General features: G+C 37.5%; 1 protein-coding gene across 3 annotated transcripts in view; it reads right to left on the minus strand.

The window, feature by feature from the left end:
* The window catches only part of RASGRF2 (Ras protein specific guanine nucleotide releasing factor 2), a 134,542-nt gene that overhangs the window by 43,845 nt on the left and 65,497 nt on the right, over nucleotides 1–25,200 (minus strand). Inside the window, exons 10-17 of one of the 3 annotated variants that reach the window (XM_086479545.1) lie at nucleotides 21,811–21,971; nucleotides 20,804–20,870; nucleotides 19,805–19,941; nucleotides 15,940–16,022; nucleotides 13,628–13,876; nucleotides 12,929–13,317; nucleotides 9,570–9,695; nucleotides 8,190–8,279 (exon numbers count right to left, since the gene is read on the minus strand). In XM_086479545.1, coding sequence (XP_086335671.1) covers nucleotides 8,190–8,279; nucleotides 9,570–9,695; nucleotides 12,929–13,317; nucleotides 13,628–13,876; nucleotides 15,940–16,022; nucleotides 19,805–19,941; nucleotides 20,804–20,870; nucleotides 21,811–21,971 — 1,302 coding nt within the window. Of the gene's footprint in view, nucleotides 1–8,189; nucleotides 8,280–9,569; nucleotides 9,699–12,928; nucleotides 13,318–13,627; nucleotides 13,877–15,939; nucleotides 16,023–19,804; nucleotides 19,942–20,779; nucleotides 20,871–21,810; nucleotides 21,972–25,200 lie in introns of all 3 variants that reach the window. The other 2 variants (XM_086479544.1, XM_086479543.1) reach the window with 2 other exon arrangements.

Genomic DNA, 25,200 nt, shown 5'->3' on the forward strand with positions numbered 1-25,200 from the left:
GAAAACACAGCTGTGATTTACACAAGTCCACTTACATTTGCTATTGCAGTTGCAGTTGGGGTATGCTATGGCAGACAAACTCCTACAGCACTTCTGAGGAGATGAGGACTTTCCATATTCATTCCAGTGGTTCCTGAAGTTGAAACTTTCACATCAATCACTGGCTCTTAAAGGTGACACTTTGGCATAAGTATTTCCATATTGTTTACCCTCAACCACATTCAATTGCTCTAAAATCGAGGTTTGGCAGCTTTATACCAGAAGTGGTCAAACAAAGTACAGAAAGGGCCCACAATGTTTTATGCCACGCACTGATCAAAAATACAAAAATAGCCAAGTCAAAATAAATCAGACATTTATACATTTACACACTTCCCTCTGTACATCTTTTCCATCACTAATGCATAACTTAGGCATGTAATTAATGCACTAATGCCTAACTTATTATTGTGGAACTTTTTATACAAAGTTTAAGATCAAGAAAGGAACTTGATGCCTCCACAGACAGTGACGTGACTGCAGGGCCATCAATCCAGAACTCACAGACTGTATTAGATGTATTGTCAACAGTGGAAATTACTCGGCGTCAGCGTGTGGAAGTAGCACCAGAGGTACTTTTGACTGCCCAGGCATACTGAATTGCTTCGAAGAAGGATGCTCCTTGCATTTAGCAGCTGCAGCTAGCAGATTAATGGAGCAGGTTTTGTACTTGCTTTGTTGAGAATCTGCTGCAGCTGCAAAGGACTGTTCGATCACTTCTACAGACAGATTGTAAGAACTATGGAAAAGCAGATGATACCAGAAAATGGTCTGGTAAACAGGCTGATCAGTTTTGCTAGCCTAAAACCAAGGGTAATTTAGATTAAGATTGCTTCTGTGAACCACCAGAGTGGATTTGTGAAAAGAGGAGGAGCTCGTTGTACTTTCTCTGCATAAGAAAAGATTTGCAGGCTGATTGTTTGAGAGATCTCTTGAAGTGTTCTTTGATAGGGTACAAACTGCAAAACACAGAAGCTTTAGGAAAAATTCTCTCTCCTGAACAATACTCAGCTAAATAACTCAAGTCAAAGGTAATTTAGCACCAGAGATATCTGCAGGCAACTAATTGAAAGGGATAGTGTATAAACTGATTCACTTTTGTGTAGATGCTTCAAAGCTTCAAGCTGTTATTTTAATTGCTCCTTCAAATCACTAAAATCAGAGAGAATAAAACCATCTTTCCTCCTTGCTAGCATGGGGCAAACTTTCCTATGTACAAATCACATTTGTCAGAGATACTCCCCCAAAGACTCTTTTTTCCCTACTTCTTTCTCACTCTCTCCTCTCTCTTTCACATGTGTTTTAAAAAACAAATGCTTATACTAAAGAAGCCAGGCCCTCCTGCCAACCACAAGCTTCCATCCCACTCCCATCCTCTCCCATAATATGTCATCTTGTTCTTATGAAAGATGGTACATTCTCTTACAGAGCGGATCGGCATGCTGTAGGAGGAGGAAGGCAGCTTTGAAGCATGTGGCACGCTGGAAATACCGATGTACCCAGCTCAAAATCGGATGACAGAGCTGTTGAAATAAAGCTGCTCTGTTCACCAGGGAACAACAACTTTGTTTGGGTTTAAGAATTTGCTTCTTTTCTAACATTTATTTTCCATGTTGGGAGATTTTTGGTCTCTAGCTTGAGTTGAGGAAGAAAGAAGCTCCTCAAAGTTCTTTCAGTCTATCTGCTACAAGTATAAAAAATATGAAAGGTATGTAACGTCAGTTTAGATCTTGAACTTAAGGTTTTGTCAAAACAATCTTGAAGGCCATGTTCAGTAGAACTGCTTCAAAATAAAATGATCAATTTAACATTAACTATTTTTCTTCAAGTTGTGTTAGACATTCTTATCAGAGATTAAATGTGTACATTTGCTAAGCTTACATAAGTACTTTTTATTTATTCATTATTTACAAAACCAACACAGCATTAGTTTGCAAATTTGGCTTTATCCATATAACTGTTCAGAGTTTTTAAGTAAAGCTTGAATCTCTTCTAGTCACACACAGAGCACCTTCATAATTCATGAGTATTAACAAGTATGAGGACCTACATGCAGAGCAGTTTCAGTAAATGAACACCAAAAGATGTTTTTTCTTTAAAAAACTGTGCATGGTATCTTATTGATCCTGAGATAGTGCTCTGATTCTGTGCACAACAGACATAAATAAAAAGTTAAGGAGGAAAAAAAGCAGTAACATGTTTGAAGGGATTGTACAAAGATAAATTGTACAAAAACAAAAGGGAATTTGCAAGTTCTACAAGCCACAGATGAAAGAGATACTTTTCCATATAAATTGTTTTTATCTAGGGCTAGGGTTTGTGTGGGTGCTGTACAGAACATACTGCTGTTACTTAATTCTTTTAACATCTGTAGGATTTTTGCAGCAAAACTACAAATGACTGGTGAGTGTTTTGGCAGGAGGTTCCTCTCCCACATTACCAGTCTCACTCATTTTTTTGACACTGGCTGTGTGACAGACTCTCAGAGAACAGAAGGAAATCACTCCTAAAGAGATGGGGCTCATGGCAGCTCCTCAGAGTTCTACTTAAGGACTACCTAACTCTCACCACAAAGCTAAAAGAAGAGATTAGCAGGACATTCATTAGGATGAGATTGTTAGCAGTAAAATTTTTATAGGAATTTTTTCATATTATAAGACAGACATCAGAGCAGAACTGCTAGGTAACTTCTGTGCTGCTTTTGGAAGCTGTCACTGATTCAAACAGAAATCAAGAACCAATTTTCTAGAGGTATATGAACAGGGGGGAAAGAAACAGTCAAGTAACTGATGCCTCTGAGCAAGCATACGTCTGTGATTGCTCAGGGCTTATCTACCACTCTGAGAAGCATGTAGGTGAACAGAAGTGCTAGAAGCAATGACAGAGTCATGAGAAGGGAGATGGTAATTCAGAATAAGTAAGGAATACCAGTCCCTGTATCGACAATTTGAGTTTATGCGAGTTTACATCCAGCATAAAAACTGGATATTTTTCACTGTTCTGGAGAAGGATGCCTGCATAACTTTGTTCTCTTCCCTTGCTGAAGAATGAGCTTTATTGTCATGAAAGAAAGCTGTAGAAGACTGTAGAATAAAGACAACCTGTCCATTTCTATGTTAGAATGTCTTAGTATTATTATCCAACTTTTATAACCTGGGAAAAGATGGAAGGTGTGCAGCAATCTATTAATGGTGACAGAGCATTACAACTGCAGCAAGGCATGAGTCATCCTTCACATCCCTCAAAAGAGAAAGGACATGCAAAAGACACAACATACTCTATTTATCCTTACTGTGCATATTATCATTCATGCAGGCACCAAGCTGTGTACCTAGGGTGCCTTAACTAACTTTCTGTACTTTCACTATATATTTCTATTTACCTTCATCATGCTGTTAAAATAAACAAGTAACATGCAAATTTTCTGGAAGAGAATAGACAAAAACATGTTTAAGGTATGTAGAGGTTAATATTTAATTAGACAGACAGACTAAACAACAGCACAAGTAGTACAGCTTGGCACCATAAAAGCAGCTACGTGTATAATAACTGTGATGAACGACAACAAAATCAGTAAGTTAAGAAAAACTGCCGAAGGGCATAAGAACCTGAACCATTTTGGTTCAGAGAAAGGTGCCATACACTGCAGAGCAGTGCTGTAGTGCCCAGCACCTCCTCTTCAGCAGCTCATAAACCAGTGCAGCGTACGGTGTGGTGGGGCAACTCAAGCATGAGCTATTCTTAGGGGCCTTCTAGCCCTACATGTGTACCTCATGTGCACCCAGATAACAAACGAACCCAACAGATGAGGGTGCACTGAAAACACTGTCAAGGTCCCTGAAGCACAGCACTGAACCCCACACAGTGGGGATGCAGCAGACTGAGGACACTGGCAACAGGCACTCAGGCTGCATCCGAAGGGGGAAGCGCACCAATACCTAAAGCAGACCAAAGCACTCAAAAGTCTTTTAACTTTGGCTTCCCATCAAGCCACTTGCTGTCATGCAGCCAGCAGACAGGACCAACATAGGCAGTGTTCCCCTAGGTGCTTATCTAAAGATACGCGAAGCCATCATAAGCCCTGGGAGGATTGTTCAGAGCTTTGCATACTTATCAGTGTGCAAAGGTATCATTGCACAGTGACAATTATAAAATGTTATGGCCAGCACTCTCCACAGGAGACAATTAAAAATACTTCATGGCTGGTTCTGATAGAGGGTATGACTATAGGTCTTTCCAATTCACTCTGTTAACCTGCTTGCCTCAATGCATCCCTGAACAGTCAGAACTGAGAAGACCTAAGAGATCATACTCTGGGAAAACGAAACAAAACATAACAAAGCAAAATGGCCAGAAGCCAGAAGGCTTCATCGAACAGTGAGAACAGAAGACACACAAATGACTTTTACCTCCTAATACTCTTCCACAACCTCCAACTGATTTCAGCTCCTGAATTTGTTCTAGTTTGCCAGTCTAGTAACTACTAATGACTTTCACTTGCAGGTAGCTCTCCACTTTTTGAACCTCGATAAGTCTCTTCCCTTCACAGTGTCCCTCAGCAGAATGTCACAGGCCTTCCTATTCATTGCACAAGGAACCACAAACTTGTGTTTGTTTTGAACATTAGCCTCATGAAATTCATCTGATGCTCCCTACCTCTTGCATCAGAAAAAGCAACAAATGCCTATGACAGCCATGATTTTGCAGAACTTTCTCATCAACCCTCGAGGTCATCTCTTCTCTAAACTTCAGATGGACAGTAGCCACTTGATACTTCCACTTATCCTTGATTGCAAACTCTCAATCTTCTCTAGCTCTCATTCCCTCATCTTAAACCAGATGTATCTCAACTGCACAGTCTTCAATACATGCACAAATTCTGGATTTATACTGTGGTAGCATAATGGTCTTCTCTGCTTTGTTCTCTGTTCCTTTCCTAACAATTCCTGATGTTTCTTCTACCTTTTTGGTTCCTTCTGACTACTGAGATCGTTTAAGGGAACTATCTATTGTAGTCCTCAGATCTCAGTCCTAAGCAGCAGCGTCCAGCACAGAGCCCATCATTTCAGGTGTAGAGCTCAGACTGTTTTTCTTCATGTGCATCACTTAGTATTTATCAACACTGAATTTAATCTGCCATTCTATTTATGTTCTACTTATTAAATGGCACACATCACAATGCAATGCTGAGGCCAAGGACCAACCAAAAAAAGAAAAAAAGCCATAAATCTCATTCACTACCCAGACCTGATTCAGTGAGGGATCACGTCCATCCTATGCAGTGAATGCGACAGGAATCCACTGGGAAAAAAAGGCATTATTTTAACAGAAACACATAATTATGAAAACACATACATGGGGAAGAAATAAGATTATTTTAATTACCCAGATTTGAACTGCATGATTCTGCAACTTTAATACCATCTCTACCATGATTAATTGCATCAAGTTACAAAACAGGTGATTCAGCTGTTTAAGCTGTGGTTTGTAGCCTTCAATTTTCATACTGATTACAGGTGAAGAGCCTTGTTCCAGCTGAGGCTCCTGAGACTCCCTATCAGACACTCTTCTTGTCAGATTTGCTGCAAAACATTCTTACTGTTTTTTACATCACACAGGAGAATGACTTTTTATGCCAAACTAGCTTAAATACCAACACAAAAAAGTACTTAAAAATATTAGGGATGTTGTTTTTTCCTTTTTTCAGCATTCCCATGCTTTGATATTCCTTCAGTTGACTGCGTACTTGTAGATTTATTTTCTCTTATACTTCATACTACAAACACTGAAAAGCTGTGCTTTTAACAATACAAAAGCAGTCACCTTTAATGGAAAGGGTCCTAGTGGGAAAGAACAGTATTTTTTACTCTTACTGTGTTTTTTGAATAATTTGTAAACATACTGGCATTAATTCATAAAGCAAAATGTGTAGCTGATTCCTTGGCAGCATCTGATCCCAAAGGCAGAGGATATTCATCATGTCAAAAAAATTTACGAAATACGTGTTAGAGACAGGTTCATACAGTTCCTAAAACTGAACGTTACTCTCTTGTGATCATCTAAAGATCACAGGAAGTACACGAGACAAATAGGAGCACTGATCCTTGTTTATCCAGAAATTATTTTCTTGTGATGCCTACTCACTCATCAAGCAAATGACCACAACTTCAGACACAGTGGATACAAAATCTACTGAAATCAATGGTGACGATCTACTGATTTGCATAGAATTCCATACGTGATTTTGAGACTAGGGTCTTCAAAGCAGTTTCTTGACATTCCAACAGTTATGATGGAAAAGTGGCAGGTGTTAATTCACAGTTGGACTACACTTTGTCATACATAATCAAAATGAACTGTGGATTTGAGTGCGTCAATGCAAAGTGAAAGTAATTTTGTGGACTTTAAAAAAGGTGCTTTAATTTTACTTTAAGTTGCACTAAATAACTCCAGTCAGTAGACAACACAGCCTCTTTCCAAGGAAGACACAGTACACACGCAATAATTAAGTTAAGTGCAGCTGCTCTTAGGTATACCAACCCTGAACATAAAAAAAAGCTCATTTTCAAACTAAAATCTTAATTCATAAGTGAATATAAAACCAAGAAAGATACTATCTTAGCAGATTCACATATGTAAAATATTAATCTTTCTAGGCTGGACTAGAAATATTAAGGACAGAATACAAGAATTCAACTGAGAGATCACAGAATCACAGAACGGTTTGGGTTGGAAGGGACCTTAAAGATTATCTAGTTCTAACCCCCCTGCCATGGGCAGGAACACCTTCCACTAGACCAGGTTGCTCAAAGCCCCATCCAACCTGGCCTTGAACATTGCCAGGGAGGGGGCAGCCACAGCTCCTCTGGGCAACCTGTGCCAGTCTCTCACCACCCTCACAGTAAAGAATTTCCTCCGAATATCTAACCTAAATCCACCTCCTTTCAGGTTGTAACCATTACTCCTCAGCCTATCACTACGCTCCCAGACAAACAGTCCCTCCCCACTTTCCCTGTAGGCCCCCTTTAAGCACTGGAAGGCCACTACAAGGTCTCCCTGGAGCCTTCTCTTCTCCAGGCTGAACAACCCCAACTCTCTCAGCCTGTCCTCATAGGGGAGGTGCTCCAGCCCCCTGATCATCTTCATGGCCTCCTCTGGACCCACTCGAGAAGGTCCATGTCTTTCTTGTGCTGAGGGCCCCAGAGCTGGATGCAGCACCCCAGGTGGGGTCTCGTCAGAGCAGAGTGGAGCAGGAGAACCACCCCCCTCAACCTGCTGGCCATGCTTCTCTCGATGCAATCCAGGATGCAATTTGCTTTCTGGGCTGCGAGAGCACACTGCTGGCTCATAGTCCGTTTTTCACCCACCAGCACCCGTAAGTCCTTCTCCACAGGGCTGCTCTCGATCTACTCATCACCCAGCCTGTATCTGCACTTGAGATTGGCTCGACCTAGGTGCAGGACCTTGCACTTGGCCTTGTTGAACTTCATGGGGTTTGCACAGGCCAAATGATGATGAACTGAAAATGTGGAATGATAAATATAATGCCGATCTGAGTCAGCAAAAAAACCTGAATAGCTTGGCAATCTCCTTAGAAGCAACAAAACAAAGGCACAAAGCACACAAGAATTTTTTGAAAGTATGTGGTGTAGTATGCAGTCTTAACTTGTTAGGTTTCATGTTTTGTTCTAAAAGATATTTCTGAATACATTCTCATCCTTTCCTTCTTTCAACCATAGTGATGGTTGCAGGCAGCTTCCCAGGACAAGCTGGTATATAAACAGTCTAAAAGATTATTTTACTCGTTGGTGACATAAATTGCTTCATCAAACAAAATTTCCAGCAATAGGGTGGAGGTACCTGAACAGCCTATCTTAAGCTGTTTTAGTCATGGGTCAATTTCACTTTTAGTTAAATGATTTACATTACAAGTATTTTCATATGGCCACATAACTGGAAGCCAAGCCTCCAGTTATTTGTGAATGATGTACTGCATTGTCCACATAAAGGGCAGGATTCCACCAGTAAGATCAAAGTTACAAATCAGAGGCTATTTAGGATTCAGATAAGTATGTTCTTAAGAAATAACTACCTTTTGAGACCTAGGTATGTTATTGCTACCTCTCTTTCACACAGCACAGTTCTCTCACCTGGTGGACTCCCGTGCCCTGCTGCAGCTGTAGCAATAGCAAAAGCAGAAGCAGGAGAAACTGAACAGTGGCTGTTGTCAGCAGTTTGTACTATAAAGGGAACAGACAGAAAAAAGTTTACAACTTCTACATCTCATATTTTTCAAGTTAAGCAACAATAATACTTAAAATCTTCACTAATGCTTATACTTTGTGAACATTTGATGTTTTCATTGCCAGAGGACTTTATATTTAGGAAATTAAAAATATCATAATTATCTTTGTGATTTAAGTTTTATTTCCGTGTTGGTATAATTATTATTGCTATGGAAAAAAAATGTCTAAGATACTGTTGAGGTGAGGAACAGGCAGGAACCAAACAGAAAAAAACAATCAAACAAACAAAAACAAACAAGAAAAAAAGGACAAAACCAATGGTGTAGAAAATTAACCTAAACAAAAAAATCATGTTAGAGAACTCAGCATATCAACCAACTTCTGATAGCTAGATTCACATATTTTCTCATGTCACTGCCTAGGATGAGCGCAGTTTGCACACTTTCTCTATAGGGAGTGCTGTGAACACTGCTTCTGACTAGTACTCACATAACATAGCATTGTTCCCCACAGTCTCAAACTCCCAGATCTTGCCATCTCACCATAAACATACCCAGAAACAGAAGATTACTATTGGTTTAAAATTAAAGTGTCTCAGCCACTTATTAACAATTGAGAAGATTCCACTCTGTTTTTGTGGTTTTAATCCCAAGCATGAAATAACTGCCTAGGAATCTGGCTTGCATGAGATGGCAGCGTTTTAAGCATTCACGGATGTAGCTCACAGCTCTGCTAATGATTTCAAAGAGCCACGTGAGAGCTATTTGAGGAGCTCCAGCTCTCACTTTTCCTCTTCAATTGAGCAGTTTAGTCAAATTTTAGAATGAATAAAGTGACACCATCTGTAAATGTTCAGTGTTATACAAAGAAACAGACACAGTCACTCCCTATTGACAATAATGGGTGTCGTGTGTGTGTTACGTATGGTGACCAAAACATGCCCCTTAGTAGCTGAAAAAAACCTGTCCAAGTCTTGAGAGTTTTGTGAGAACAGGACTGATTCAATATTAGACTTGAACTTGGGCGTGCTCTGCTCGAGCCAGCTACAAACACTTAATCATACCAAAGTCCCAGTATGCTTCTAAGTCTCTTGTTATTACTATACAAATTAATCAGTGTAATTTACATTCTAATGGCTTTTTTTAAATACCTGAGAAATAAGGAAAATCCAAGCAAAACACATTATTCAAACATTATTCTTTTCTAATATCCTGCAAAGACTACAGCTACAGTACTTAAACTCTCTAAAGTGACTGACAGAGGCAAGAAACATCAGGTTCTTACCTCCTGGCTGACGATAGCGGAGATGACGTGGTGTTGAAGGGGATCTACAAGGTGAAAGCTCTGTTGTATCAACGGCTGAGCTGCTTTCAGGAATCGTCCGGTCCACTGACACAGATTCTAGAACTGCTGCTTTAAAAGAGAATAAATGTTAATACTGGGATGATTACTTATAATTTACAACTCTTTAAAGGATATGATACGATATGATATGATATATAAAAACAAATATATATAACAACTTAATGTATTTATTAGTATAGTATTGTATTGTTTTTATAAAGTATAAATGTTCTTTGAAAATATCAAGAGGCCATAGGGACCTACAGTATGCGTCTTTAAGATATGCTTTTTTAAAACACAGAGTGTAGTCAGATTAGTTTGTTTTAGATATGGAGTGCCTCTGCAGAGATTATAGAGTATGTGGGTGATTCAGAACTCTCAGTTCACAAACATGAAAATACAGGAAGTCTGCAAATGATCAACTTTGAACAATCTGAACTGTACTGCATTGATTACAAAGAATATGTACATCAAATGGAGCTTCACTGAAAGGTAATGTTTAAAAAATGGCCTTTGATTAAAAGCATTTTATACCAGTGTTTCAATACAAACCTAATACCACTAAATACCATCTAACACAAAGTTGTTTATATGTAATCTGTTGTGTATAGTTGTTTTAAGCAGTACTGCTTCTGGAACTTCCCGTGAAACTTTTGCATTAAGAAGACTCAGCCATAATTATCCTCCGGGTGGAGTTAAAGGACTGGGAAAGTTTTGTACCAATGACATAGCCACACAAAAGCTCATAATTGAACTTGGTGAAAACCAGCAAGCTGTCAGTTTTAAAAACAGCTTGGATAAGACTACACTTTAAGTCATCAGAATATGCAGTGAAAAGCACATGTAATAAGGACAGTTGAACTCATAGGTTTTACATGAGCTAGGGAAAATAATCCTTGTTGGATAACTATGCGTAATCCAAAACTCCCAATAAACTGGCCAAGCAGCACTGGGGAGCAGATGGAAGACATGGAGGAGTTGTCCTATCAGAAGAATAGAAATGGAATGTCAGAAATACTACTTCTGAAATGAGGGAAAACAAGCTGATAAAATATATCCTACATTTGATATGAATTACAACTGCGCCTGCAGCATAAGCATTATATATATAAAAATACATATAAACAGAAACCTCAGAAAACAAAAACTTTGAAAGCAAACAACTTTGGAAGTGGGTGAAGAAAGTGGAAAATCCAGGATGTAAATGGACAACATTCAGGAAGAACAATAACCACCATAATATGTCCTGGGGAACAGGATTTCTAAGGTTTTATCAGATTTAGAGTAAGCCACAGTTGTTTTATTGGAAATTTGGCAGTACCAGAGCAACAGTATTACCCGTAATGGAGTGGTGGCTCCTGATTAAGTAGAACTCATCTCCTTACCCAGAAAAATTCAGAAACAAAGAAACACATTGCATATAACAGGAAATGTGCAGATTAGCATTTTGTGGTTCTCCTACTACCCACTTCCATTCTCCTTGTGAGATTTCTTTTTAAACTTACTGCTCTTCCTCAACGTGCTATATGCAGCTGGGTGACAAAAGGACTCTCTCCCACAGAACAGAGCTATCCAGCTGCAAATTCCTACAAACTGAGTGCAAACTGTTCAGCAGGAGATCCCCAAAGGGTCTGGAGACACTGCACAGACAGCAATTTAGCATTTATATGAGGTTCTTGCCATTTCCAAATGTTCCTCATGTTGCCCAGATGACACTCCCAGCTTCGACAGACTGGAATGCAGCATCTGAATACCTCTGCAACAATGTCTAGCGCTAACACTAGGTCAGAATAACCTATTCTTTACTAGTTTACTTTACAGTATATAGCAAAAAAAGTTACACCTCAAACTGCAGTTACCTTTAATTTTAATGCATGGCCTGTATTTTGTGACATGCTGTGCTATTACATTGAGTTCAATGTGGTTACACTAATGTACATGAAGAATTTGCTCAACTCCATATAGTAAATACTACATTTTATATATATAAATAGTCTGTTACGCTGTCCATTTTTATAAATCCAGCATACAGAAATATAATGATTAAGTATAACAGCCAAACGACATTTTATGAAGCATAAAGCATGGGCATATATAGTGCTAACGTGGCTAACTTGCCCGTTAAAAAGATTTCTTGTCAAACAATAGACTGCATTCTGTAAAAACAATCCCTTTGCATAATACAACATTAAATTTCTTAGCAGGGAATTTCTTTCAATTCATCAGTAACAAGTAGAAATAATGCTTCAATCATATTTTTCTTAGTTTATGTTTGGTAATCTTTTCCTTCTTTCTTCTTGGGTTCTATCAGTTTTCATTGTTACAGAACTTGCAAGTAAGATCGAGCTACATTTTGCTCAGACTGACAGTTCGAATTCCTCACACTGTAAGTTAGGCCATGTAATACCATTTCTAAACAAGAATTTTAGTAATAAAATAGCAACTTTTTATTTCCTCATCTTCTGTTTAACGTAACAACAATACAAAGAATTACAATGTACTTCTGTTCTAATTCAGGAGACCAACCTCCGTCCCCAAAATGCAATGAGAAATAAATGCACATTCATGCATCCTATGAGATTAGAGCTACTTTCTTGCTTTGCTACCTATAAATACAACGAGCCCATACTAGATGCCCACATTGAGGTTTACATCAATTAACTTTAGCCCTTTGGAAGTAGTACCTGTTTCAAGGTGCCTTACACAATCCACAGAGGAAAACTGGCATTTGCACAGAAGCAATTAATCTATTTTAGACATCTACCTCCTGGATGGAAAACAACCAGGTGGCATGAATGTCACCCATGTACCAAGTGCATCACATAAATTATTTGTTTGGATTAGTGATGAAATCTTTCTGCAAAACTAGCCCTTTTATGTAAACATGTTATAGCTGTTAGGTCTTTACATCCCTATTTCTTTTTAACTTAATATTTTATTTCCTGTAGTAATGGTACAACTCCAAAATCTTTCACCTCAGGAAACACAAGAGGCATTAAGTATTTCCTTCTGCCCTTCTCCTTAACACTCTGCTGAAGCAAAAAAAGACAAGGTGATTCTGCCATACTGCTATTCTCTCAAAGAAGCAACAAAGGGAATCCGACAACACATCACAGCCTCTACTAGAGAAGAAACAGACGCCAGAGTATTTGGTTTCACAATACAACTTACAGCGATCAGACGAAAAAAGAAGACAAGAGAAACAACTTCTCAGCAGTAATCTGATAAAAGTCAAGCCTACCTTAGAGACTACCCTATTTATCAAAAGTAACATTCAGTATTTTGTGGGTATATAATACCTCTCCGAATGCTTCTCCTCAGCTTGTTACAGAGGTCAATGCGAGGGTTCTCCAAGCTGTCCTCTATGGAGCCAGGGCTTTGCTCAGGAGAGGAGGGCCCTTTGCTAAGGTCCAGCGGTACTTTGCTACCTGTCGGTGGCGGGGAGGTGGCCGGGCTGTAGTTCGAGGTAGGACTGCTTGCCACAGATGAAGTAGAGAGGTCAAGGGCACCAATTCTTGAATTCAGTGGAGAGGTCAATGACAGTTTTCGGGTTCTGACAGGTGAGGAAGTTCTGGAGAGTGACAATGGAGGAGGAGAAGAAAATTTCCGACAGAGATGTGGTGACTTCCCATCAGCCAGGTACTCTCCTCTGTTGTTTTGACTGGTAGCAAAGAATAACTCCAAAGACCTGAGAGTAAGAAACAAAAAAAGCAGCAGATGATAAAAAACACCAAACAGATTTAAGTGAAAACATTTACAAACACATCTTGTGCAAATCTGCATGGCACTGCAAAATCTGTGTGACACTTGGTCCTCAAAGCCTGGGCAGAAAATCGAGAAAGACTTATCTAAAACCTTATGTCTTATTTACAAAGGAAGAATTTTCTTTTTAGATTATTTACTCAACAGAAAATCATGGTAAAAAAACCCTAACAATAAATGACACCATGGTAATTCCGTAAGTAAGCTATGATAGAAGGGAAAAACCTCAGACTCACCTGACAGGAATGGAAGTGAAGGGTCGTCTGTATATGTCTGAAAGTTTTTCCAGTACAACAGCTGCAGTAGTAAATATGCGGTAAGTATGTAGAAAAGTATTCAGGAAATCAATACTTAGAAATCGCAAGTCTGTTAGTCGCTCCAAAAGACGCTCAACACTTGCATAACGGATTTGGGGTACTTTGCAGGAATTCAGTGTTTTGCTGAAGCAGATATCAATGTCATCTCTATGAAGACGAACATCGGATCTACACAAAAAGTAAATTTAGAACATTTTACCAAAGAGGAAGAGTGATTATGGTACAGTAGTGGTATCACTTCAGGCTGCTCCTGACAATACAGAAGCAGCAAATATATATGCATTCTTGTATTTCATCAACTCAAGAAAAGTCTTAATCTGTGGTGACACCTGCTCAGTTATATTTTATGCCAGAACAAATGGAATTTAAATTTTATTTTTGGCAAATAATTCATTTACATTTCAAAGTCTAAGAAAGCATTAATAAGGCTCACATTTCTGAAATGGAACAGGAGGCAGAATTGTCGCCTCTTGTCTCTTTCAGGCTGTTGTGGCCTATAGTCAATATTATCAGAAGCTCACTATAGAATAATGGTGCAAATTTTTCTGCTGGGATCTAGCTTTATCTAAAATAAACCAATGGACCCTAGCAGAGGACAGCAAAATGAAGCCCTTAGGTAAGCTTAAGGCTCACCTGTAAGGTAACACCTCCCCTCAGGCTCCAAGAATTACTTTTTTTTAAAAAAAGAAAAATGGAACAGCATGAAAATTTCAAACCAGAAACCATTTTCCAGTGAAAAAAATTGGACCGATTTCTGTTTCGACATCAAAACAAAAAATTAATCACTTACATAACCCTACTCATGACGGTTTTATTCCAGATTCAGTTTTGCCTAATTTTATCTAGTTGAAGGCTTAGTTTATAAAAAAAAAGGGATGGATACTAAGTAAAGCATCTTTCAGTACTGCCTGATCTTCTAATTAAAAATGATTGGATACTCTTAGAATATAGCATCAACGTATTCCACATACTTCTACACTGTGTCGCATAAAAGAAACAACAAAAAAATTATTCTTTCTTAATTTGGGTCCTCAGAAAAATGGCAATTTTTTTTTCATTTCATCCAAAAACATCTGACTTGAAAAGTCAATATGCACTATAAATCAGATGAGTAAGATCTCAGAAAGAGAACACCAAATTTGTGTCTGTGGTTAAGATCCTGTATGTTTTTTAGAATTAAGACTTCTTTCTCTTGACATTGGGATTAAGACCTTCCTGTACTCTACAATTTGAAAACAGATAAACATGTTTTTAACATTCAGCAGATAACAGAAGTGTTTACACAATGGACAGTTCCTGGAATAAAACTGAAGACAATAAAATGTCTTCTTTTCAGGGATCAAAGGTATGTGCCCTAACAGTGCATTCACAAACATTACCTCTTTTTAATTTCTAAACACGTACAAAAGAGAGGATAGGCAACAACTACAAAAGAGGCAGCTGAGAAACCTTTGTGTGCAGAGTACACCTGAGAGAGAGAAATGGTCTAGCGACAGACAACAGTAAGAAAGGAAATACTTATATTCCTGTCCCTGTGTTCTATTCATTAATATTTATATTTGATAATAGTAGGTAAAATTCATGTAAATACAGATCTGTAGAGGATGCAAGAGATAAAATTGTGTTAGGAATTTGGAATTATGTACTGAAAATTGCTGTCTACAAATAAAAATTACTTATTACAATAAATGACTGAAAGAACCCGAGGGCAAAGTAAGTTTATGAATGATGATGTTACCTTGATGTGCAGTTAAAATTATGAGAGAAAATAATTTCTTCTCAGAAATAAGAGAAACAAAAAAAATTTTTGGCTAATACAACAAAATACCTTGGAAAATGACATTTGTCTGCAGTCACCTAAATTTTCAAGATATTTTAAAATATATTCAACAAAATTAGGAGTGGTACAACAACAAAAAGTTAACAGAGTAAAATTATTCATGCAAAGCATAACTGAAGGCATCTTCACAAATAACAGAAAAATCTGTGATCCTATACAGTGCAATACTGTGAATTGGGAGTTTACCATTTTGAGCCATCCCTACCATTTCAAGAAAGAGATTTTAAAAGACGCATTTTGGGGTGTAGAATTAATTCCATTCAATAAAAATGGGAAGAAAATAAATTAAAAGGTTGTATTTTCCAAATACACATTTTCTTTTGTTAAAACTTTTATTAAAAAACCCAATAAACTGTTTTGTTCACTGGGAAAAAAAAGATGCTGCACTTACTTGATCATATGTGGCACCGTGACTTTAGAGTTTTCTTCAAACACTATGGTCATTAAACCATTGCACCTTATATTATCAATGCACTGTGAAAATAAATATTGAAAACTGTTAAATTCAAAACACAGGGTAAGGGGATTTTTCATATCACTGTAAGCTTAAAGCATAGCTTTTACAGGGTATGGATTGACTGATACAAGGTATTTTCATAAATGAAAAGCAGTGATACAAGAATTATAGAGGACATGCTTCTCTAGTCTTTTGCCTTTGATTTGCACATCTTCAAGTCCATGCATCTTTACCAGCACAATCAGGGTATTCATCTCAGCATCCTTTTTACTACACGATTAAGTATTTTGAATTGGAATTGAAATTTCCTTTGAAGTTCCTTTGAAGCTCCACAAAATTAAATAACTCTAGCATGTCCTGAGTGTTAATATTGAAAAATCAATGCTGCAACAAATTTAGAATACTTTATACACAAACGGACACACTGATACCTTAACCTTTATACTGTGCAAAAACACCAAAGCGAAATATAAACAGTTTCAAAAAACACACTTGTAAAAACAAATTCAAGTGTTTCTGTTACTGTGAAACATAGCTATAAAGATGCTGTCCAAAGAGTTCCTTGCTAACTCTTGTATAAATGTTTTGGGCTAAGTAGTAAAAGCTGGAAAGACACTTCTGGGGCACAGTTGCAGCACATACTGCTTTAGAAATTACAGACTGTCCTGTGGCCAGTAGAAGACTACAAATTAGGGGTGCATAAACATTTCTTCAAGCCTCAAAGCAGCTCAGTGCTGATAGCACACAGGGGTAGCTCAAAGCTGTTTGTACACCATTATCTTCTTGTTCGTACTTTTATGTAGTTAAGATAACACAGCACTGCAAGCCTTGCTCTTGGAAGTCAGCAGAGAGTCTGCCAGTGGATCAGGCTTATACCGCTTGCAACAAGTACCTCCTACCTAACACTACAGGACTCTTCATAATACTTCCTAGTTTTATTCTTCAAGCATCACACACATATATATATATATATATCTGAAAATACTACTTCTTTATGTCAATAAAATGGAGTTTCCAAAATTATCACATATTTGACTTCAAGAATAAAATGCTGGCTTTGGAACATCTCATAGCAAAATAATGATTGATGTTAGATTGTTCAAGCAAGACAATCAGAGGCCTCTTCAGGTTTAAAATATATCTACGTAACTACACATTGAAAATATGATCTATGCAGCTTCATGTGTTTTTAAATTAGAGTATTTAAGATTACTTGAAAAGTGCATTTGTAACAATCCACATTACGATTTTCACAAATCATTACCTAAAAGCACTGAGAAAAATACATCTAATAAAAACCCCCATAATTTCCCCCATGTAAATTTCAAATGTTAGCCCTTAATACCAATCACAAAACTGCCTGAGGTAATTCAGCACAGTTATCCTCAGTCTGCATAGGCCTAGCATTTATCACCTCCCTGACTATCATTCTAGCTAAGTAATGGGGATCTAGGACCAAAGGACAACAAACTCGAACTAGAAGAGGGGAGGCTTCTTCAGCATCAACAAAAGCTATGCATTTTTCATAAGAAGTGTATGGTTTGCAAGAAAGGTATATAAATTCAAGAAGCCTCACCAGGAACATATAAACAAATATGACTTATATGTCTTCTGCATATATAATTTAATAAGATGCAGAATTCAGGACACCAAGACTAATGCTGTAAGTGAACAGCAACTACATGTACATTTTTTTACTCGCAAACCTAGCAGAAAATATATTTACTAAAAAAATACTTTTTATATGCCCTTTTTGTTAACATAGCTCCTATGTTCTCCTTGACGGTTCTAGTCAGGGTTGAAAAGAAAATAATGCTTCTAGGCAGGCAATTCAGTAATTTTTTTTCCACAAAGTTTCTGCTGGCAAAGGGCTCAGTTAGAAACACAATTTGGTTTTCAAGAGACCAGTGATCTCAATTGCTTAGAAGTTCTCACGCATTATGTAAATTTTCACCCCAAATTTTCTTTCTCCAGGTGGCATGCTTCTTGCTTTATTTCCTTCTTTCTTTCTCTCCAGATGGAGTATAAGCACTAAGTCAACTGACTTGATTGCAATTTGTAAGCAACAGTACTAATTCATGCCCCAAATGTTTGTGTAGTTTGCGCAGCATCTTGTGCCCTTTCTTACTCCTTTTTTTTCTTCTAAGCTGCTGCTTATTCACTCACCATCTCTTGCTTCCCTTCCTTTGTAAGGCTGGAGAAGCTTCTTCAGCCTCATATTGCTAACAGATCTGTTCTCTCAGGCTCTCACTTAGAAGCTTCTCTTAATTGTTGGCCCTGTATCTCTTCAAGAATACCTGTCTTCAAAAGCTGGGAGATGTCCCCTTCCTCAAAGAGGGATCAAGTGAGAAACACTTCTAATGGTTTTCTTGGCAGTCTGGCCAACCCTTTGCTCTCTCAGCTGTATGCAGCTAATTATGCTTACCTCTGCCTTGCTAAGACACTCCCAAGCTTTGTAGGCAGACAGCTCTCAAGTCAGCTATGGAGCTTTTCAGCTCTTCCCCTAGCACCACAGTAGCACTGTTTGGAGCTGGAGTGGCTTGAAGGAAAAGACCTGACTTTTGGAGGCAGACCCAAATTCTCATCTCTAGTCTACATGGACTGTAGATGACTTCCTCATTTAAATTTATTACTACTGAGGCTAAGGATGGAGTTATTCCTGGGTGTCCCATGTTCCAGGCCCGTTCTTAAACAGTCTTTCCTCCCCAGCAAATAATTGCAATACTTTTGCATGTCAATGGAACAATATAATTCACTGAAAATTCATTTTGTTAAAAATTCTCCAACCGGATCTGTCTGCAAGATCTGTATGCACTGAGTTGCAGCTCATACCATACTGTGAGATTTTATCTCCATATTTTTGTTCCTTTAAAAAAGACAGTCCAGAAGAAAACAGCTCAGAATACTTACTTTTAAGCAACTTCTACTTATTATGATGATAATTCATCCGGAGATGTTGCCAGCAATGTAGCATCTTTAGAAATCCACCAAATTCCACTGATATTTGCCTAATCAACTATTATTCTTGAAATTAATAGAGGATAGGACTCAGATTCAGAACTAGGAGAGATCTATGTATTTGTTGGTTGCGTGCATAAACAAATTAGCAATAGGCTTAATTCAGATCTAGTTAATTGAAAGGTCATTTTTCATCGTGTATTCAACTTCTTTCCCTAAGCAGATTCTGATAAAAGTCAGTCTAGTACGTCTTTAGCCAAAAGCACTAAAAAGAATTTTTTTCATCCCTGACATTAAAGTATTTTAAAACATCATTTTTCTTCATTCACAACAAAGACAGTTTCTGCACACTATCAGATACTTAGTAATTATTTATAACGGTTTGTTATATTCCTTTTGGTGGAAAACAGAGTTTATCTCATTTTCTCACTGCATGGAATATGATTATTGATGTGATATGGTATCATTTTCACACTCAGGACTCTCAAGTGGTTTTGATCTGTATGAAAGTTATGAACAAACAAGTACTACCCTTCTTAAATCAAAATGCCTATCTGGATGTGCTCTCCTTAGACATAAAAATAACTATCATTAGTATTATGTTTGTCAAGGGACCATTTTGTATTTCATATGCCATCTTTCTCATTGAGAAACACATTTCACTGATGACTCAAATGCAAAGACAGGGTTTTGAGGAAAGCAGGTAACACTAAGTGTTTTTCATATATATCACAGCAAATCAGCCCTGAAGAAATAAACATGCATCTCTTGGATTAGTTCTCAGAAATATAGAATAAAGTAAGATCTCAATACAAACAAGACAAAGAATGCATTAGACTACCTGACTTATATCACTTGTCCATGCAGCTTTCTCCTGTCGTGATGGGGCTAAAAGGACAACAGTAAAAGGAGGAGCATCCGTAGGTTCAACTACAAGCTTGAAATCAAGGTGTCCAAACACTTGTCCAGAGCCTTTTGCTTTACAGCCAGAGGGGGAAAAAGTAAAAATGTGAGACTTCAGACCATAGGACAATGAAAATAATAGTTTCATTTCAAATGGAAGTTACTTTAAAACATCTCTCTGACTAGGAGCAAATCCAATTAGGGATCCAAAACTCCTTTTGTTTTTCACATACACCAAATACAAAAAAGGTTGCAAACATGCAATAGTGGGACTTGCTACATTACTTTTAAAGTTACCAAATAATACTAAAGTCTAACACTAGTTAGACTAGTTCTAACACTTATAGCTGATACACTCTCAGCATACTAGAGGTATCACTGAAATTAGTGAAACTACTTTCACAATTGAAGTGTAAAACTTGCCTAAAACTGCAGGATGGAAGCCCAAGTGGTAACAATAAAATCAGCTTGGGACTGTGTTTCGTTATTTCATCTGAACAAGCCCACAGTCAAGATTTGTAGGGAGTCCAAGACAAAAACTTCCCACTTATTCTGCCAACTCACTCAACCCCCATGTATTTAAGAAACCAAATAATCTGCTGCTTCTTTTAAGGCATTTTTTTTTCTTTCTGAGATCCTCCAAGTGAAGTTGTATACAAAAGTCAGCAGATAATTTGCCACATTCCGTCAGTCAGTCTACTTGAAAATCCTACGTGGGATGTCAATAGCAAGAACAAACATAACAAAACAAACCCTTATCCAAACCAGCATGCCCATTATTAAAACATCTATTCTACTGAATCAGTTTAACACTGTATTCCTCTGGTTTCCTGACAAGGGAGAACATATCAAGTTGCTCTGATGAAAAATAAACAAAGGGTACCAATTTTAAGAAACTAGAAACTGTAATTACTACAAACAGCTGAATTTAACTCACAATCATCATCACTTGCATCTGTCTCCTCGATCAGTGTGCACTCTATTAAAGACAGAACACCTCCTGTCTATGAAAACAAAGCACATTTTTCACAAATTTTGACATTTGTTCCCATTACATTACATTTATTTTATAACTTTGATATACCTTATTCTAAGATTTACATTACTCAGAGCTCACAGGAAGATTCATCAATTTCACGATGTGCATTTTTCCTGAAGAACTAAACCCAGATAGATTAAATATAATGTTTTGCATAATCCAATAAAGGAATAATATACTCGAATATACAAAATTTCTTTCATTTTTACCATACTATAATTTTTCTCACATATAGACTTGTTCACAAGTCTCAGAAAAGTTAACTAGAATTTCATCTCCTCCTGAATTTAAATCCAATACATACAAGATTTTTCTAAAGGTTCAGTTATACTTTATTTACTTTGTGAAGTACTTGAACTATTTAAGGGGTGTAAAGTGAGAAGACACACAAACAGTCTTAATAACCTACCAACATCTCTATATTCTGAAGCCAACACTATGAAAGCCTGATTCTCAACAAATATAACTAGAGTGTTCTTAGAAAAGCTTTCAGTTTAAGAGAATACTCTTCAGGAAAACAGAATTGACATTTAAAATTAATTTTATTAGAGGTCTGGAAAATACTCTTTGTCATTCCAATGGGTTGTACTGGCTGATTTATGCACTGAAAAGTGACTTACATTCAGTGCTAGCTTATACAAACAGACACACCGATGTCTTGTTTCTAACCTCTAGCTTACTAGAATTGCATGGTTCTAGCAGAAAATTGTAGGTAGTAAGAACTTCAGCTGAACTGTATTATTTGCAATGAGAAGACAATGCAGTTAACTACTGTGCATCTCCTTATTTCTGTTTATAACAACTCAAGCAAATCTCAGGTTAAAGCCATAAAATAATAAAATATTGAGATTTCACTGAAGCTATGTTTTCATTTTGTAAATGGAGTCATAATGTAAAGTCTATACCTTGAGAAGATGCAGTTTTCCTCCTGAACTTCTTGTACAAATTAAGAAATGTTTTGTAAATAAGAAGCATTGCCTTTCTCCTTCTTTCTTCAAAGACAATGATCCCAGACGAACTTTACTAAGTTTTCCCCTCTCAACTGAAGGGACCTGAATAAGGGAACCTGATAATAAAAGATGCAAAATTTATCGTACTATAGTAATATTTATTGGCCAGTGTTTAAAGTCGTAATACATTGAATATTATTATAGTAATTAATGCAACTTTTCATTCCATTAAGTATCAATATACATCACCATCTGTTTTAAGCACAAGTCGATCACCTTTTTTTGCACAAGTTCACTGTTTTTTACAATAAAAAGACTAATGCTTATGTACCTGGCAAAACTAGATCTTGGGCAAATTCTTATGCAATTTAAACACACTAACAGCACATTAATCAGGAAAAAAGCTGAATAGCAAACTGAGCTTTTGACAGCAGCTAGACTTGCACAAGATACATTACTTACAAACCAAAGAGACACAGGATGAAAAGAACAGTTTTGAAGGAAAAGAGTTTGTGTATGTGTGTGTGCCTATGTGCAAGAGAGATGGAAATGAAGCACATTTCTTCTTATCTTATACTGCATAATTTTCAATGCTCCACAGCTCATCTAAAATGTGTTACCAGTAAAACACTTCTGAACTAAATTGAACTTGGTTACGTAAGTCTGAATTTCAGCTTTGCAGAAATCCAGACTGGGCCAGCTTTGCTTCTCTGCTGTTTCATACCTCAAAATCAGTCTCTGACGAACTTTTCCAGATTGCTACCACCATGTGTATCACTTCCAAATTTGGATCTGGAGTTAAATTTGGTGGTGCAATGCAATTCCTCTATATATCAAAGGGAAAGACTTTATAATACAACTTGCTGTTACCAGACAGGGCAGTCAAGACACCTCCTAATCTCATTCCCACAAATCTATCCTTACTATCACCCTTACACTGGCTCTCCTCTTATTCCAACATTAGCTAGCTAATAGAGCTAAACGAGCAGGAAACTAACTCTATAAAGAAGTAGCTGACTTGGCTCCCTGATATGCCTCACTGCAAGGTCAAAAAAAGCACCAGTGATGATGCAAAGGAAGTTAACAGCAGCAGAACAAGCATGAGGAGACGGATATCGACCTGCCTCTTTCAGAGGCAACAAGAGGACTAGCATAGCTATACAAAGCTCAAACTAGTGGCAGCATCTTGACACAACGCAAGCCTGAAAGAAGCATCCATGAAATATTAATTAGTAACTCTTACTCTACATTGTAAAAAGTTCACATACACAATCTTAAACTAACAGAGAAATTAAGGTAACTGAGAAAGCTACTGTTTATCTACATTTTTCTACAGTTAGCTCCCTCTATATATTTAATTAGCCTTAAGTTGTCGATTTATTTGAAACTTACACTGTCTGGCCCAGCAAAATACACACCACTAAATCTGCAACAGGAGTGTCCTTGACAGCCAATTCACATTTAAACTGAACGTGACTTGTGTCACTGCAACAAAACGGTGGAGTAAAGTTATACTTTAGAAATTTGCAAAGGTCTGCAACATTTTTTCAGGTTCACTTAAATTCTGACAAAAACCCGTAAATAGTTATTGGTTGTTGTACTTTTCCCTGGACAAAACAACCTGCCTACCTCAACTGCAGAAGACAGGAAGGAGACCATTCCCATGTGTTGGAACAGTGACCTTCCATGTTACACCAACTGCCCCAGGTTCCATTGCACAGCCAAGGAGTGTGTACAAAACAATTTCCAAATTACTTCAAATCACAACATTCTCAGTTTCATTTTCTTCCTGAAATTCTCTCTATACATTTAGATTAACAATATTCATCCTGTACATTTCATTTCTGCTTTGCTTCTTAGAATAGTAGTATCTATAAATAAGATACACTTACAGATACAGCTTTACAGGTAGCTTTTATTTTATTTATTTTTTTTATTTTCATTAGAATGCTTTCAGGAATACCATATCTGTTCTGCTAAATGGGCTGAAGGTTAAATGGTGTTCTTGTACGGAGCTGGAATGTTATCGTTTAACAAGATAAATCAAAAGACAGTAGATTTTTTAAATGCAGAAAAGAGAAACAGCATTAGCTCTCTTTGATACTCAACATTTACAAACAGAAGCACAGCTCCTATAGACAGTGCATGGCTGACATCAAGCAAGGACCTCATGCATTCCCATCAAGCTCTCGTGATTAATGAAACTGGGCATCTGCCCACCATGCATTCTACTACAGATTTCCTCTTAAGGAAAAAAATGGTCATCACTGGCCAATGTACAGTTGCAATGAGCAAGTAAGGCTAATTTTAGAATATTTGTTAACAGTATAGTTTGGACATTCAGTGTAAACTCAGCAATTTTTACTCAGTTACAGACCTAAGCACTTTCAGTACTTCAATAGTGCCAGAATACTTACTCTATTAGCCTTTTCTCAATCCAAGAAATATAAAAGGTTGTATTTTAAAAAAAAATAAAAAATTAGCCTACGTGTAAATGCCTTATTTACAAATTCAGTTTGGCTTTCTCCATTCTGGAAGTCTTTTAATTTTCCTGTAAGTTAACAGTGGAATAGATTGCTCATTCAGAGAGGCTGTGGAGACTCCGTCCTCGGAAACAACCAAAACCTGACTGGACATGGCACAGAGCAACCTGCTCCAGCTGAGGCTGCTTTGAGCAGGTAAGACTGGACTGGATAATTTCCATAAGTCCCTTCCAACTTCAACTATTCCATGACTTCATAATTGTGATATATTTATCAATAGAGGTAAATTCATAGCAGCTGATGGTAGGAACACCAGACAGAGTGTTTGGAGGCATCTAAAGGGCCTCAGTCTGGGTGTTGGCCAATGTTGGATTGCAAATTGAGACTCCCTGTGTTTCCTTTAAACTCTTAAAGAAAATGTTCCTTACTTGTCTGCCATGACTTACAGTGTGCCTGACAATAAATTCTGTATCTAAGCAAGAGACAGAGAAAAGCAGACCCCAAGAAACTTGAAGTGGAATCCACAAATTACATTGCAAAGCACTGACAGGGATAGTTCCTATGGCCTCAATATGTACAGCTCAATAGAATCAATCTCTCCTTAGAAAAGTAAAGCATATGGCGAAAGTAACATATGGCAAAGTCCTAATAAACCTTCACAGAAAAAGTCTGAACAAAGGTAAAGGCACCTCTCCCCTTTTTTTAAGCTAAAAAGAGGTTTCCTGTACCTGTTTACACTGATCAACACAAAGAACAGGAGCCCAACTGAAATTAGAGGCAACGGACACCACTGTCAAAGTGACCCTATTGTCAGATATGAAAGGAAAATGGGCTCTGTATTACTTCATTAGCTCTAGTCAGA

The sequence above is a fragment of the Leptosomus discolor genome, chromosome Z, assembly GCF_034619465.1.
Source record: "Leptosomus discolor isolate bLepDis1 chromosome Z, bLepDis1.hap2, whole genome shotgun sequence".
Classification (NCBI taxonomy): Eukaryota; Metazoa; Chordata; class Aves; order Leptosomiformes; family Leptosomidae; genus Leptosomus; species Leptosomus discolor.